The sequence below is a fragment of the Macaca nemestrina genome, chromosome 7 (genome assembly GCF_043159975.1).
Source record: "Macaca nemestrina isolate mMacNem1 chromosome 7, mMacNem.hap1, whole genome shotgun sequence".
Lineage (NCBI taxonomy): Eukaryota > Metazoa > Chordata > Mammalia > Primates > Cercopithecidae > Macaca > Macaca nemestrina.
In genome coordinates, this window is record NC_092131.1 from 39538767 (window position 1) to 39556487 (window position 17721).

At 41.2% G+C, this 17721-nt stretch overlaps 1 protein-coding gene across 17 annotated transcripts in view; it reads right to left on the bottom strand.

Annotated features, from left to right (window-relative positions):
• The window catches only part of LOC105472874 (RAD51 paralog B), an 861624-nt gene that overhangs the window by 253874 nt on the left and 590029 nt on the right, over window positions 1–17721 (bottom strand). For all 17 annotated transcript variants that reach the window (XR_011625798.1, XR_011625797.1, XR_981891.3 and 14 more), the window contains one exon: window positions 13716–13819. Coding sequence is in view for 8 of the 17 variants with exons in the window: in XM_071099979.1 (XP_070956080.1) it covers window positions 13716–13819 (104 nt within the window). In the remaining 9 variants the exon portion in view is untranslated. The remainder of the gene's footprint in view (window positions 1–13715; window positions 13820–17721) is intronic.

Consider the following 17721-nt stretch of genomic DNA (forward strand, 5'->3'; position numbering starts at 1 on the left):
GCCTGGGAGGCGGAGGTTGCGGTGAGCTGAGATTGTGCCGTTGCACTCCAGCCCAAGCAACAAGAGTGAAACTCCGTCACAAAAAAAAAAGGGGGGAAAAAAAAGAGTGGCCTTTACTGTCTATATCTCTACTAACATTCTGATCACAATCATTTATGTAATCTCTAAGAAGTTTCAGATTCTCTTCCTCCGAGTCCTCCAGAATTACTGTTAATGCTCCATTTATAGCAATCTAGGCTTTTGTTAGCTTGCTACTCCAAATTCTTCCAGTCTTTACCCATCACCCAATACCAAAGCCCCTTCCATATTTTCAGGTATTTATTATAACAACCACCACACTCCTTGTACCAATTTTCTGTCTTAGTCCATTTTGTCTTGCTATAACCGAATACCACAGACTAGCTAATTTACAATGAACAGACATTTATTTTTTACAGTTCTGGAGGCTGAAAAGTCCAAAATCAAGGGGCCAGCATCTGGTGAGGGCTTTCTTGCTGCATCATTGCATGGTGGAAGGGCAAAGAGAGGGTGACAGAGAGACAAATGGGGGCTGAACTTGTGTTCTTATAAAGAACCTACTCCCGCAATAACAAACTCACTTCTCTTGTTAATGGCATGAATCCATTCATGAGAGCAGGGACCTCATGGGCTGATCGCCTCTTAAAGGTCCTACCTTTTAATAGTTTACAATGGCCATTAAGTAAACTACTACTTAACATATGCTTTTTTGGGGACACATTCAAACCACAGTATATACCTTTTCTTGAGGAAAAATACTAGATTATTAGGATATGAAAAAAAGTGACCAAGGTGTCATAGTGACTACATAGTCACTCATCCAACTTATCTCAGTGGGTTTTCTCTGAAAATAGTTGGCCTTTAAACAACCACAACATGTAACAAGATTCCCTACACAGAAGGGTCCTAGAGACTACTGTTTAATTCAAACTGAGATTATAGGTATAGGCCAGGTGCTGTGGCTCATGCCTGTAATCTCAGCCCTTTGGATGACTGAGGCAGGAGGATTGCATGAAACCAGGAGTTCAAGCCCAGTCTGGGCAACATAGCAAGACCCCATCTCTACATAAAATTTTAAAAATAGCCAGGTGGGTGGTATGTACCTGTAGTCCCAGCTACTTGGGAGGCTAAGGTGGAAGAATTGCTTGAACTCAGGAGTTCAAGACCGCAGTGAGCTATGATCATGCCACTGTACTCCAGCCTGGGCGACACAGCAAGACCCTGTCTCTAAGGAAAAAAAGAGATTACAGGTGGTTCCTGAGAAGGACTGGCCTCCTCAAGTCAAAGGGATCAAATGCTGACAGACTCAGCAGAGCCAGTTACAGGGATCTTGGAGTCATGGGAATCTTTGAGCAAATCTACATGAGAAAAGCAGGGAGGATGATATAAAAAGGCAAAGCTAGTGTCAGAATGGAGTCACAAGTAGCAAAGAGAGATCAGTCACAAAGAAGAGCCTAACATTCCAATGCAGGTCAGTATGGAACAGTATATCTGGAGAGAACACTGTATAAATAGTTACAAATAAGAGAGAACAGGTTGGTATAGGCATAGCTGTTGAAGGGTTAGAAGCCATCCTGGAGCCACCAAATCTTTTTATTATAAAGAGGCACCAGTAAAAACAAAACAAAACAAACAAACAAAAAACATAGTACTACTAGAGGGTTTTCCCATTTTACTAGACATTGACGGAATCTTCATAAGGATGCTGGGATAATACTTTCAGAGAAGAATAGACAACTGAGAAAGGATTTAAAGATAAACCGTGAAATGGATTACTGTGTGGAAAAATGACTTTGCAAGGAAAAAATGAAGAAATAGATATCATTTATATGTCATTCTGTATCATCCATGAGGGAAGGGAGGTATCTATGGGATGCGCCACTATACCTCCTGGACCCTTAGGTTCTCACTGGAGGACAGAGATGAGCACAGGTCCGTCCCCATCGTGGGCAAGATGCCACAGAGACTTCTCTTTCTTCTTTGACAATAAATGACAGAACATTGAAGCCAAACCCAGAGCACAGAAAAGGCACTGGCTGGAAAGACTAGTACTTGGAACAGAGAGGAAGAGCTAGAACTTCCCCTGATTGAATGGTGAGATTCAGAAGACCATGTCCTGTAGAGTTCATTCTTCCTGAAAAGTGTTCTGTTGTCACACAAAGCCACACGGTTATAAGGAAATAACTAATCATTACTAAACGGAGATTGAAAAAGCTCTCTCGAGGCAATGGATCATTCCACTCTTTGAAGGGGTATTCCACCAAGTATAAGCATTGAAGGCGAACACACCACAGGGGTTGAAAAAAAATTGTTCTGCAATTAATTCCAAGTAACATGCATGAATAATCTTACATGAACATGGTACTCGGTGTAGAATAAAGGTTAAGAACCTAGGGATGTAAAAGAGGGAGTGTATGTATGTGATGGGGGAGGGAGAGGCAAAGGAAAAGGAAAGTTCTGGCTTTGCCCCTTAGAAGCCATGTGATTTAGAGAAAAATTTGCAAACTCTATAAATTTCAGTGTGCTCCAACTGTAAAGTATATCTAGTAATACCCACCTCACAGAGTTGTTGTGAGGCTTGAAAAAGAAGATGCCCACAAAGCACTCAGCAGAATAATTGACACAAAGTAGACTCTCAATAAACGGATGAATAGACTCAGTAAAGCAACCAGAGAGCCAGGGCCGCCGGGGCTTTGGGTGGATTGTTTTCAATCCCTCCCAGACATACCAATGCCTCAGCTCTAATTCTCTAAGGTTTGTAAAAGATGTGCCTCTTTCTGGAGTTTGACACTCAGAGAATTCTGTTAGAGAATCACAGATCATAATCCCAGCTCAATCTTTCATCACCAATTCTGAGTTGAGGATTCAGAAAATGGGCAGTGGGATACAACCATGGGAGCTGGGCTCTCCAAAGGTGTTCTCAAAATCATGGTCCCTTTGGTAACAATAAAATGAGAGTCCAACAGTCAAGCACACACAGTCTTTGTCTGAGATGCAAGAACTCTTACGCTCTGCCAAGGTAAAAAGAGAAACTTCCAGAAAGAGACTCTCGGTGAAAAGAAAACCTTGGCTTCCAGCATTCTAAGACAGTTGCCAGGAGCCACTGGCTTATTTAAAAATCCAGGGAAGCTTGGGGGTAGGGAGGGGACAACAAGGTAAGGTGAAGATTAAGGGAAGGAAGGAGTGAGTGACTTATGTCAACTTTGCAGTAACTGAAAATTCCAAATTATTTTCAGTGGCAGAAATCAGGAAAGCTCAATGATCTGTATCACATTTGAAAATTAATCACCCATCAGATAATGTGTAGCATATCATAAAATGTTATGGTAACATAATCAGACTAACATAAATTCAAACAGAATGCTAGACTTATTTGATCCATTTCTCCTCAAACCTCCACAATGTCAACCTTTCGTCTTCTTCCCATTCCTCTACCCCTACCTTTTTTTTTTTTTGAGATGGAGTCTCACCCTGTCACCCAGGCTGGAGTACAGTGGTGCGATTCTCAGCTCGCTGCAACTTCCACCTCCTGGGTTCAAGCAGTTCCCTGCTTCAGCCTCCCGAATAGCTGGGATTACAGGCGTTTGCCACCACATCCAGCTCAGTTTTGTATTTTTAGTAGAGATGGGGGTTTCACCATCTTGGCCAGGCTGGGCTCGAACTCCTGACCTCATGATCTACCTACCTCGGTCTCCCAAAGTGTAGGGATTACAGGCGTAAGCCACCGCACCCAGCCTCCTCTACTCCTAATTTTATAAGCTATTAAGAATTTGGAAGGGCCTGAGGCCCCCCCACTCCACTCATGGCACCCATCAGTGACATCAAGAAAGGACTTGAAATGAAAACTAGCATTGTACCATGCTGTGCACTTCCCAGCCACAGCTACCCCAGGAGAGAAGCAGAGGCCACAGGCACAGGTGGAGTAGCATCTCACAGCAGGGATGCTCCCCTAGCAACAGCAGCCAGAAGACCAATGCTCCAGGCTGGCCCTGCTTTGGCCACATGGGTGACAAGCTTTCAAATCTCACACACACAGGCAGAGGAAGGGGCATTTCAGAATCACAGGCATATGCCAGGAGTATTTCAAAGCCAAAAAGTGCCTAGAGCAAGAGAAAAAAAGCAAGAAGAAGCTCCTCATCTCCTTGCTTTTATATTCCTGCCCCAGGGTGGGAGGTGCCATTCTAATATATAACTCAGAAAGTTTTACAGGTAAACCAAATGACATTCTAGGTCTAATCATTGTTCGGGAAAAGTCAGAGAGGAAGATAATAAAGATCATTCATTGCAACCCAGCAGAATCATCACCAAGTCAAGGCCTCCTTTTCCAGAACCTCATTTTATTCCTAAATTAAAACAGTGACAACTGTCAGAGGCGTTTGAACCAGAGCGACTCCATCTTGAAAACGAGCTGGAAAAATAAGGCTGAGACCTATTGGTCTGTATTCCCAGGAGGTTAGGCATTCCAAGGCACAGGATGAGATAGGAGGTCAGAACAAGATACAGGTCACAAAGACCTTGCTGATAAAGCAGGTTTGCGGTACAGAAGTTGGCCAAAGCCCACCAAATCCAAGATGACAATGAACGTGATCTCTGGTGTCCTCACTGCTCATTATATGCTAATTATAATGCATTAGCATGTTAAAAGACACTCCCACCAACATAGTGACAGTTTACAAATGCCATGACAACATCAGGAAGTTACCGTATATGGTCTAAAAAGGGGAAGAACCTCAGTTCTGGGAATTGCCCACCTCTTTACAGGAAAACTCATGAATAATCCACCTCTTGTTTAGCATATAATTAAAAAATAACCATAAAAACAGCGAACCAGCAGCCCTTGGGGTTGCTCTGCCATGGAGTAGCCATACTTCATTCCTTTACTTTCTTAATAAACTTGCTTTCACTTTACTCTATGAACTCTGGCACAAAGTAGACTCTTTATGGACTCACCCCAAATTCTTTCTTGCATGAGGTCCAAGAACCCTCTCTTGGGGTCTGGATGGGGATCCCTTTCCAGTAACACAACCACCACCTTACATCTCAGAGAACATGGTACAGGAAAAAGAACTGAAGGTCTGGAACTATACAAACTTGGTTTCAAATATTGATGCTATCACTGAATACGAGTTACTTATGTTATTAGCTAAGTTCCTCTATTTGTAAAAATAGAGATGATCAGATCTATGCTGAAGGGTTATTAGAGGAATTGATGGAAATAAAACACAAAGGGTCAAAAATGATCCCTGCAAACTCATAGGTACTCAGTAAAGGCAAACTCCCTTGCATCACTAGAAAATAAAGAGGAATTTAAATTAGTATTACCTGGTGCACAGGAACCAAGCAAGGATGCTGTCCATTACAAGTATGGGACCCTGGGATGGCAGGAAATGGGTTCCCACACAGGCTGCTGCCTGCCCTCAGCCTCTCTTCCTCCCTCTATCCTGCCCTGCTTTTTCAAAATAAAGATTGATTGATTCAAAAATGTGATAACCAAAAAGCTTCTCCCATGCTCGTAAGATCAGACAAAGTTGGTTCTCCCATTGCACACCTTTAGTCTATGAAGATGGGGACTAGGAAGCCAGGATTTAAGGGGGGCCGTCCGTGAGCACAAATGGTCATCTGTATGAGAGCGGTAGCATAGCTAGCCTTGTGGCATATGTTGTCTATAAGGAAAGTCACTTGACTGAGGAGTTCATGCTCACCGTGAAGTTTAACTTGTAAAAAGTCACATATTCATATTTGGGCTCAAGAATTTAAAAGATAACTTTTATCTTGTAATTGATTGCAATGAGATGGTGCTTAAATTTTTTTTTCCTGCACAGTTCTTTAGGATTTCTTTACGAACCACTGAAAGTCATGAGAGATATAAACATATCACCTGCAAACCCAATAATCTGATTGGGTTTGTGGACTTTTTTGCCTAGAATCTTTCTACTAAAAGTCACCAGAGTAAAGTGAAATAGCAACACATTCAGAATTGAAAGAATTGAATTTCTGTTCCATTTCTGCTACTTACTAGTTGCGTGACCCTGAATAAATCAGTTAATATCAATTGCTTACTGCCATCTGTAAAACAAAGGGGCTAGAATGGAGTATGAGACTGAAGAACACCATGTAAGAATCACCCGAAGTGCTTTTGCTATAAACCGTAATCCCAGGCTTGCCACCACCCTCACTGAATCCAGCACTGGGGATGGGGCCTGGGATCTTCATCGTTCACAAACACCTGGGATTTTTAAATTCACTGTATTTGAGACTCACTGGAGAAGATGATCTCTGGACTGTATCTCAGATGGGCACTGTCATATTCTAAATGCTTTTTGTTCTAGTGAAAGTGCTGATTCATTTGTAAATCAGTTCATAATTTAGGCCGTTGTTGAACCCTTTTTTCCTTTTTACTTTCCCTAGCCAATGAGGTTGCTCATTTTCTTCTCGCTCACAGCTAACCAGCTAAGGCTAAAATACAACATCCTGTCCAATCTTCATTCTCAAATGAGCCAAATAAATTTCAAGGTCCTTGACTTTCAGGGCAGCACCTTGTCCAAGAGATCTCATAGCTGTTTCCCATGTTGTTTTCCAACTGAAAATATTTTTCTTCCCAAGCCAGACAACAGGGTCTTCCATTTGGTTCCAAAGCCCTGTGTCTCTTCCACTTCCTGCAACTGCTCAGATTTCTCTAGAAATCTCTTACCCAGGTATTTGGCCTAGTTTACTTAGCAAGTTAAAGCAGGGAGGGTCATTGCACAAGGGATTTTGGTACCAGACAAACAGTATATAAAAATAAAATAAGTCAGAGCTGGAGGAGAATAACAGAGGTGATAAAATGCTAGTGAAATGAGTGGCTCATTAAAGGGTAAACCATGGACATGCTCTGTAAGAGGACCAGTCATTTGTCCCCATGATGCTCAGAGTTCATGCGCCTCGAAGAGAGAAGTAAGGACATGTGCTAAAGTCTGCCATAAAAAGAAATGTTTTCAGTTTAAATATGTTAATACATGTATTCTTTCTTCTAGATATGTCCTTTCTACTTTTTGGTGTTAAAGTGCCTTTACCTTTTTGAAATGGTGGTAACAGCTAATTTGATAACTCTATTCGATAAAAAAATGATGTTTAAAACATCATGGTGGTTCTCTCACCCTTGTTTTGTTTTTATTTTATTTGGCTCAAAATCTCCTAGGAAAGACTGACTCTCCCCCTCAGCAAAGGTACATGGTCTATTGTGGTCAAAGCATGGGAAAGGCAACCCTCCATCTGTAGCGTGGGAGTCATTGTACCTGTGTATTTTCCGCTGGCAATTTCCAATGGAACCCTCTTAAGAGAAAGTTCTCTCTACTTGGGCTCATTCAGAAATAGTGATTTCTTGGATATACTGACTTTTTTCAAAGGGATCCCCACGGTTTGCTTGTTTGTTTGTTTGCAGGTCGTAGGAAAGATACAGGTATTCTTATCTCAGATGTGAAGATGGAAATAGGAGATGTCGACTTGGGTCCTTGACTTCAGGGCCCTTTCTCAGTGTGTTGCCCTTTCTCGGTCCCTGCACTGTGAGTAGCACCTCGCTGTATTCATTCACTGGGACCGCACACTTTCCGTAGGATTGCCTCACATTTTAATACATTTGCCTAGTGCCTACTGCCAATACATTGCCTGAAAAAAAGGGATTCTTTTAACGTCACCATTCTGGGTTCCCCTTTTATTCATTTCCCCAATCCACTCAATACCTGTTAGAGCACTTCTGTTGGAAGAGTGTGGGCAGGGGCTTGGATTTCACACTTGAGCAGCTCTGGAAAGGGAGGGGACATTTATACCCAAGACAATGTACCTGACTGGATTTTATGTTCCCTTTGCTATTTCTGCAGATATTTATGCTTAAAAAGAGTTTTTGCTACCCCTGCAGCACAGCCGAACTTCTCCTCTGGCAGAATCTAGTCACACACACACACATACTCACATAATTCTCCTGCCTAGAAACAGCAGATGAGCTGGAGTAGAAAACAAGAGAACAAGTACAATGACCGGGACCCATGCTACCAGGGGAGAGAGGTTCCTTTTGAGTTAGGGCAACTAAGCCTGAATCCTTCTTAGGAGGAATCTAAGAGTAGGGAGATACACAACTATGACTTATATCAGGTAAAACATCATCCTCAATATCTTTCTTTGGGTGAATATGAATATAAGCCTGACATGCTGCCCCAAACCTACCCTTCGGCTTATCTGGGAAAAGAATGTATCAACTTTTCTTTAGTTATTCAGTCTTGCATTAAGCCTGTCCAACCACAGAGAGGAGAAGTTAAGACTTGTAGAAGATAGCAACAAAGATTTCCTAGCCTCACACCAAAGTCCTCATGCTATCTGGTCCCTGAAAGCAGCTGCAGAACCCTTCTCTCCCTCAGCCTGGGTCTGTGTTTAGGGTTCTGGCTTGCTTACACAAAGGCTATCCCATAAGATTCCAAGGGAAGCCTGACTCCCATCCTCCCATAGACTCCAGCAGGCTGGTTCTACAAAAAGTATTCCTATGTTCAGTATTCTTACAGTATTTCTATTTAGGTATGTGCTTATAATTGTTGAGGTTTGATGCTAACCTTTTAAACCGACAATTACTAACATTTTAAAGGAATGGTTAAACTGTAAAACTCAATTTCTATACGGAAGAATGATTCTAAATAAGCAGTCCTTCGTCCTTCAGACTGGGTTCACGCGTAGCTACATGGAGCGTGTTTCTTTTTCTTGCTTTCTCTCTGTCTTTCAAAATAAATGTATCTACTGTGTAAGTGTCAAGCACTGCCCTTACATTTGAGGGTACGCAGATAAATTCAGTCACAGACCTCAAGGGGCTCATAATTCAGGGCTCAGAAGTCTAAGAATAGAGACAAGGGCCAGGTGCAAGTGTGGGCCAGAGGGAAGAGGGATGGATCACAGCTGGTGTCAGGGAAGTCTTCACTGTGATGATATTTGAGTCTTTGAAAATATAAAATGGACACTGAGAATCCTATCACCAGAAAGGAAACACTGAATATTTGCAAGATGCAAAGCAATACTTCCAAGATGCAATACTTCTAAGATGCAAAACTGGGACTTTGAGAAAAGCCTACAGATTCAAGTGTGGATCAGCAGCTTGAGTGATATTAGTTCTGTCAACAATTTACTAGGTACTTTAGGCTCGCCCCTCAAGCGTCCCATAATTTCAGGGTGCCTCCTAAATAGAAATGAAAATATTATTAGAAAGTTCGTTTAAATAAACCTCCTATATAAAAAAAAGACCTCTTTCCAATTTGTTGAAATAAGAGAGTCATAATATTTATTTCATCAAGGGGGTGTGAGGCTTAGTCAGGATTCATTTACTTCATTACTCCTTCTAGGGCACTTGAAAATTTATATAATCCCATTTGTGGTTTGTCAGACCAGACTTCATGAGGATTTGAGGAGAAATTGTATAAATGTGAATGTTTTTATCGAGTTTTTCTCTTCCTTCTTTCAAGTATAACTAGCCTTACTCTAGCTTTTCCAACCCTCCACTCCTCTCTGCATGCTCTGCCTCATTAATCGCTACAGAACCTTCCTTAGTGGCGGGACCCCCCATCTCCTCTACACTTACTTCATTCACTGTGCTCTTACTGCAAGTCCGGTTTGCATGCTTATCTGTTTCCTCAAGTAGACTGTGAACAACCAGAGGGTATCAACCATCTCTTACCTGTTTTTTTTTTTTCTTTTTTTTTTGAATCTCCAGCACAACTAGTTACACAGTGACTAGCAGAGAAGAGGTGATTAAATAAAGGTTTGTTAAGTGAATGAGCGCCCAAACCCTCTGCTCTTGTTACAAGACAAAACCCAGCCTGTGCTCTCTGACGATGCAGCCTATCCTCCTGTTCTTCAGCTGCAGCTCACTCTACCCCAGGACTTCCCCTTTCTGACTACCTGAATTTTATCTATTATTTAAGGCAGAGGTTCCCAACCTTGGCTGCACATTAGAATCACATGGGAGAGCTTTACAAATAAAATAAACACGGATGCTCAGCTCTACTGGCAGAGATTTTGATTTAACTGGTCAGGGTGGGGCACTGGCATTGGTATAAATGCTCCTGTGATGAGCCTTAAGTGCAGCCAGGTTTGAGAACCACTGATTTTTTTCTTTTTCTTTTTTTTTTTTTGAGACAGAGTCTTGCTCTGTCACCTAGGCTTGAGTGCAGTGGTGCAATCTCTACTCACTGTAACCTTTGCCTCCTGGGTTCAAGCGATTCCCTTACCTCAGCCTCCTGAGTAGCTGGGACTACAGGTATGCGCCATCATGGCAGGCTATGTTTTTTTTTTTTTTTTTTGTATTTTTAGTAGAGATGGGGTTTTACCATGTTGGTCAGGCTGGTCTTGAACTCCTGATCTCAGATGATTCACCCACCTCAGCCTCCCAAAAGTGCTGCGATTACAGGCATGAGCCACTGCGTCCTGCCGAGAATCACTAATTTTAAGGTAATACTCAAGTCTCACCTTTTCCTGAAAAGACTTAATATGTCTCTGATGATGTTACCTTCCTTTGGATTCAAAGCAATTACTGTTTTAACCACCCATTAGACAACAAATCAAACACTGCCTTGTGGCAGTGCCTCAGTATTGGTTTGTTTGGGCCTTGAGAGCAGGAACTAGTCTTTACTTCTTTATATGCCCATGCCATGCACAGGGTAGACCAAAACATATTTTCGATAGTTTAAAACAACAACAACTACAAAAAGTAGGAGAGGCCATTTTAATTCTACTCTAAGAACATGTCTTTGGTAAGAATAAAAATGTTGCAAAAAGGGTGGGGCAGGACTGAAGCAGAGTAGGAAAAGAGTAAATAAAAGTCAAATGGAAAAAAAGCTAAATTAGTCCAAAAGAAAATGTTTTCCAGCTTCTTAAGAGAGTTTTTGCAAACACTGAAGCAGAATAAGCAAGAGAATTAACTTGGCTTGTGGCCCTGATAAGGAGATTTCTTTCTTGGTTCTAAAATTTTGCAAAGTTTCCAGGGTGTAAAGAAAATAATCAGCCAGGGAGGACTCCTTCCCTCGGACGACACAATTCAGTTCTTGGGTTAATCGGCTTGAAGGTCTGCTCAGCTTGACCTGACCCCCTTCCAGGACTGTGATCTGAAACTAAGCCTCACATTCAAGAGCCCTGGTGTAGAGCTCAATGTCATAGAAACGGGATAAAACATAATCCTCATCCCATAACCTTGATCCCTGGGTGTAGTGGCCTCTGCTAGGGCATTGAAAAAAAAAACCTAAAAATCAAAAAACTATACCTGTTATCTTCTCTAAGTGGCTGGTGTCCCAGAGGTCTAACTACCCTAGAATGATCCAGGCACGTTCTGCTACTAAATGGTGTTATAAGGAAGTACTACTTGGTGCAATTACCTTAAATGTTAGCTTTAAAGTACTGTTTTGTGCACATATCCCAGAAAAGGCTTAGCTTCATACGGCTTCTATAGTTTTTCATAAAAAAAAAAACCACAGGGAAGACTCAGGGAATCACGAAGCACACCCTCTGCTAAGGCAAGATAAGGTCACCAGACAGAGACACGTTTTCTATATCAAACTTTATTCCAGTTATTAGGTCACAGGTTTAACAACTGGTCCCCAAAGGCATGCATATTTCTATCGATTAATTAAATGTATGTTCTTTGCCTGGGTTGGCCATTTTAACACTGGCCATGTTTTATATTAATTGTTTGAAAACATGATTCCAAGGCATCTTATTGCTTCGTAATGATAGTAACAAGTTGTCTTTTGTAAATTAAGATAACATGACTGACCCATCTAATGGGATGTGAGTTGATGAACTGTCACTGATCCATCCACACTTTGCTCCTGGTTCTCCTTATGACCACTGGCCTGCGTTTGACCTTGTCAGCCAAAAGCCAAGAGCCACCAACATCCTCCAGTCACCAAAGAAACATAAAAAAATAGCATTTGTCCTACCAGCTACTTCCTGTTGACACTGACTGGTTAATTTATTAAAACAAAAGAAAAAGTAAAATATGGCTCTTGACTTCTTTATTCACTTCTTTATTCTTTATTCACTTATAAATTCTTTATTCACTTATAAATTCTAACTGGAATTAGTAAAACTAGGATTTAGGAGCCTTGATTTCATGATACCATATATAATAGACGAAGTCATAAACTCCGTGTGTAACAGTAAGAATGGCTTCTAAAATCTAAAATCTAAAGCAGAGACAAACTACAAATTTTGAAGGAGTGGGATCAAGGATCCATGAAAATGAATGAGTGAACACTGATTCACGAGGAATTTTGCTTCCTCTGATAAAGTTTACATAGGCGTGTTTGACAATCCTTAATGATATCCCTGAAAGGTGCAACACAGCTATTTAGCATGATTTACTACCAAAGGCCATTAGATTCTCCAGGAATATTTTGGAATGTGTTCCACTAAAAAGAGAAACAATAGCTTCGGAACCTGGGATACCAGACTCATCAGGGAAAAGGTACCATTGACGTAATGAGTAGTCCAGGGCCTGAAAACTCAAGAATGTTTCCCTGAATAGAAACAAGCAACTCTATCTTCTCAGGCGTGGCTGACTTGATCACCAAGCTGGAATATTATTTACATAGTCCAAGGCAAACCAAGAAGAATTCTCTGGTTTCTAACCAAGGGCATTTGGAAAATTATGTCTAGAACAGGCAATAGCTGATGCCTGTTTTTGATGATTCCTGCTTCCTTGGAAAAGAGCCAGTTTACCTAATGCAGGTAAAGGCAACAACAACTTTTCTGCCATTTTCTCCAGAAAGGATCACCAGAGTGACATTTCATGCCTCTGTATCTAAATAGCCTGGATTTGATATATATTTAGCAAGGTGGGCAAATCTGGCTTCTGAATTCTGTCCTATCCAAAAAATCAAAATAATCACCCATCTTCTTCTTCCTCCTGCTTTTAGGAGAAACTAGATTGAATCTGGTCACACAGCAGGATACAATTGAGGTTAGTCATCAGGAAAAAGACATTTTTTTATTGTGAAACATTTTACCAAAGCTTTACCAAAGAAGTCAGACGGTGGTGTCCTTTTCTTTGGAATGAAGAATGAAGAGAGAAGACTTAAAAGGAGGTAGAAGGTAAACTTTCTGGATGTAAGGGAAGGATTCTCACTTTTGGCCAGTATAGAAACCACAAATAGGGAACTCTGAGATGGTGATCAACTATTTGGAGGTCTTTCTAGCATCATTCAGTACTTTACACTACAGGCGTATGCATTAATGCAAAAGTACCTATTGTCTGGGGAGTAGTTTATTCACTTGGCAGCATCTGTTGGCCTAAGATTTTCAAGGTACACATACTCCAAGAAAAAGCATCATCATTATTTAATTCATATGCAAATTATCTAATCCTCAACAAATACATTCTAAGTGAAATTATCATTTAGAGATAGAGAATTGGATACCCTTAGAGACGTGGTCCTTGGTCACTTACAAATATCAGAGAAATGCTGACTTTGTGGGAATCAATTCTTACATATTTTCCTGTGTGTGACTTGTCTCCCCACTTTATTATAACTGCTGTTGGGACAAGCAGAAATGCTGGTTTCTTTATGTCCTACTAGCCAGTGCTGGCCCAGGACAGACAATGTGGCCAGCATTTTCAGAAGATGCTCAGATTGCTCAGTACATCTCATTCTCCAACCTTCATAGTCAGAGAATACTGTCAAAGCACTCACCTGTCTTCTCTCTGAATCAAGGTACTGGAGGATCAGCCGGGTATTCACACTGTGACTCCAGGTATTTCCTAGTGCAGCTATCACACAGCTGGATCCAGAAGTGCCTGAAATGAAATGGTAAAAGCATGCTTTCAGATGCCCTTTCTTGAGATGGCATTTCACATGAAGTTCAGACATTACTCATTGCCCAGAGAGCACTTGGAGGCTCAGTTCATTACCACAGAACTTGAGGAATTAGTGAAGTAGGACAGGGGTTAAGGAATATGAGACAACAAACCAGCAGGGGTTTCCTTCAGCCTGGGTGAAAGTGACCACTACTGGGCCAAATAATAACAGAGTTATATATCAAAAAGAGGTTGCATTGCAAGACAGCTCAGAGCCATTGCTACTAGTAAATGTAGCCATTCAATATCAAAGGCATAATGCTACTCCACAGAATAAGAACCAGTTATGAAATAGTCTTAGTTTAATGGAGTTGTTAGACATTTTTAGCTTGACAAGAGTCTTAACTCAATTTTCCTTATCAATATAGAAATGGTGGCATATACATATAAAATTCCCTTGTCCTCCCACCCCTTGTATACACACACCCAAAAAAGGAATCTGGAAGATCTCAAAATTTCATAGGTAATCTGTTTTAGACATCCCTATTCGAAGAAAAACATTCCTTTACCTTCTAAGACTTTCCTATAAGGAGGAGCGTCTGAAGTAAACTTTATCTGAGTTCCTAGCCTCCTCCAAGTTGCATCTTACATCTCCAAAGCTTTGCTGACCCTTCTTGACATCACCATGAGAAAACCCTTTCTGCTCCCTACCTCCTCCTTCCCCCTTGAAGGCAAGCCAACAAGTCCTGCTGTATAGAAGCCAGCTCCCACTATCATGTCTAGCACATCCCATGGCCTCCTCTGAACCCCTGTGCCCTGTGCCCGAGGGCTCTTCTGAACCCACTTTGGCCCTGGGCCATGACAGGAATCCTAACCTTAGGAGGGCACAGTTGGGCATTTAGTGTGCCTTGTAGCCTCCAGATATGATCTTTTTTCTATGAGGAGACTACATACAGGTTGAAGTCCACTGAATTAGTTAAAACAAAATGAGGTCTTGAGTGTGTCGTCTGTTGCCCCCTTACTGCATCATCTGATTTGTATGCCTCAGTGTGGAGTAGGAATTGGTCTTTTGTTTCCAGGGCAAACACCTTCCAGGGTGGTCTACTAACTGCACATGGCCTTAAGCACCTGGGCCCAAATGCTACAATAGACAAATGTAGTTCAGTGGTTCTTGGCTGGAGGGTGGTTTAAAGTGTTCGCAGTGTTACTGGCATCTAGAGGGTAGAGGCTGGTGATGCTGCTAACCATTTTATAATGCTTAGGACAGCATCCTACAACAAAGAATTATCCAGCCCAAAATATAGCAGTGCTGAAGTTGAGAACCCCAGGGTCAGATAACACCAACCATATATATATATTTCCTGGTTCAAGCAGGAACAGGAATGAATGAGATGGAAATCAATAACCAAGGTCTCAACAAGCCTGGGGATATCAGATTGAAGGAGAATTCAGGGTAAGAAAGAATAAAATTTGGGGTAACCTCAGTTCATCATGCACACAGTTCAAAATATGCACAAATTATTGTGAACACAAATAATCTAGATTGTTCCGATCTGATCACATCATTCCCCTACTTAAAACACCTTCAGTAGTCCTTCATGCCTGAGATTAAATACTGTCTCCTGAACAATGCACGCTGAGCACTTTGTCAGCTGCCTCTGCATCTCTCTCTGGCTTCACCTCTCTCAGCCCCCTCACTGGATGGTCTCCCATGACCTCCTGACTTCCCTGGCCTCATCCTCCTTGACCTCTTGTCAGCAGTTGATAAAGCTTCCCCCTTCCTTGGCATCCAATCTACTGGCCTCTTCTGCTTCTCCTTTTACCATGTTGATTACTCCTTTCCTTTCTCTGCCTTTGTTTTCTCTTTCTTCTTAGTTGTGGGTGGACCTTAGGGAGTGGGGCATGACCACATTTTTTCTTGTCTAATACCAAATGCTTTCAGTGTCCAGGAAAATAATGTACATTAGTAAAGAGGCCAGGTGCTTGCATATTAACATGTAGAAATTCTTTACCCACACTAAGAGAGACAGTCTTTACCATTTTTCTTGAAATTCACAACCCTCTCCGTCTGACTTTTTACTTTCCCTTTTTTGATAGAAATAGACTTATAGAAAAATATTTTCTACTCTAAGAAAACCAACACTGCAAGGGCAATAGCAACTACATTTGCATTTTAGAAAAATAGCTCTATTGAGATAATTTGCTATCATACATCCTCTGATTTCAAGTGGCTTTTGCTATATTCACAGAGATGTTCAGCCATCACCACCATTAACCGCAGAACATTTCATCCCCCTAAAAAGAAATCCCACACCCACTGGCCACCAGTTCCCAACACCCCATTCCCTGCCTACCTCCAGCTCTTGGCAACTATTAACCTATTTTTTTCTTTTTCTCTATAGATTTAGTAACTGACTTTCAATTAAAGCCTTAGGAGATGAGGGGAAGTGGTGAGTACTGTGGTGAGTTCGAGAATTCATCCAGGATCTCAAGGGGGCAGTCTCTGTTCAGCTCTAGCTGTTGTTGTCATGTGGCAATGTGAGTTCATAGTTAGTCACATCTTATTTATTTATTTATTTTAAAATTGTAAAAAAACTTTTACAATCACATCTTTTGATTTTTAAAAATCATAGTGATATGATTTTTTAATTGTGCTAACATCAAAGTACAATTTTGATTTTTAAAACGGAAGCCAGAAATCAATGCTTTAAGTATAATTTCCTGATTTTAAAATGTTGGTTTAATATGTATACTTCTAAAAACACACAAATAAACATGTTTTTGAGCCAGATATGCCTCATTCCCATCAAGCCTGCAGTGTCTGCTCTACATGGCATGGCTCCACTTTGAAAAGGATGAAAGCCCGTTCCACAAGGTGGATGCTTTCTACGCCTTTGTCTCAACCTTTGGCTTGTCTCAACACTTGTCTTCCATTTTTAACCACAAGAACGGCAAGCCTACATCATAAATTTTAGCACTGCAGATTCAGTATCATCGAAACAAGCTCATATTTTCCCATATAAATCTACTCCTCCATCTCTGTTCCTTCCTTTGACCCTCCAGTTAATCTGGTTTAAAACCTCAGCTCCATTTTTAAAATGTTTCCTTCTCTCCTGCTTCTTCTCACTTGCAATGAATTGAGAGGTGTTACTGATTTAACTGTAAAATCCTACCTATATCCATCCATTCATTTCTCCTACCTCACCCTTAGATCCATTCCTAACTCTCCATTCCTCCTAACTCAACCTTAGACCCACATTAGCTTTCACCTGGTGTGACTGCTTTAGTTGCCTATTGTCCATGTTGCTGTCACTTTCTCCCTATTAAAGCCATCCTCTGTTTTACTACTTGATTAACCTTCTCCAAGCACACACCTAAGCATACCACCCTCCCATTTACAACCATCATGCTCAAAAACTTTCAGTGGCTCCCAAGTGCCTTCAGAGAATTCTAAATTCCTAACACTGGCATTCAAGAACTTTCTACCCTGTGCCCACCTGCCCTTCCAGACTTCTTCCCCCTGCTCCATTTCCCACATCTGTGTTCCTACTTAATCACTTATTTCCCATGCCCCTCCCTCATCTGGAACTCCCCTATGTTCACATGTCCCAAATCTACTCTGCCTTCAATGCTACTTTCTATGTGCCAATTTCTCTAATCTTCACAGAAATAATGTCTTCCTCCTGTAAACTTCTATAATACTTTATTTTACTGTCTCACATTACAATCATTTTCTACCTGTGGTATATTATTTGTGTGTTTTTCTTATCATCTTTAATACAGAGTCATGCTCTGCATAATGATGTTTCAGCAAATGACAGACTGCAAATATGACAGTGGCCCCATCACATTATCATGCAGCTGATAAATTCCTATCACTTAGTGATGTCACAGCACTGGTA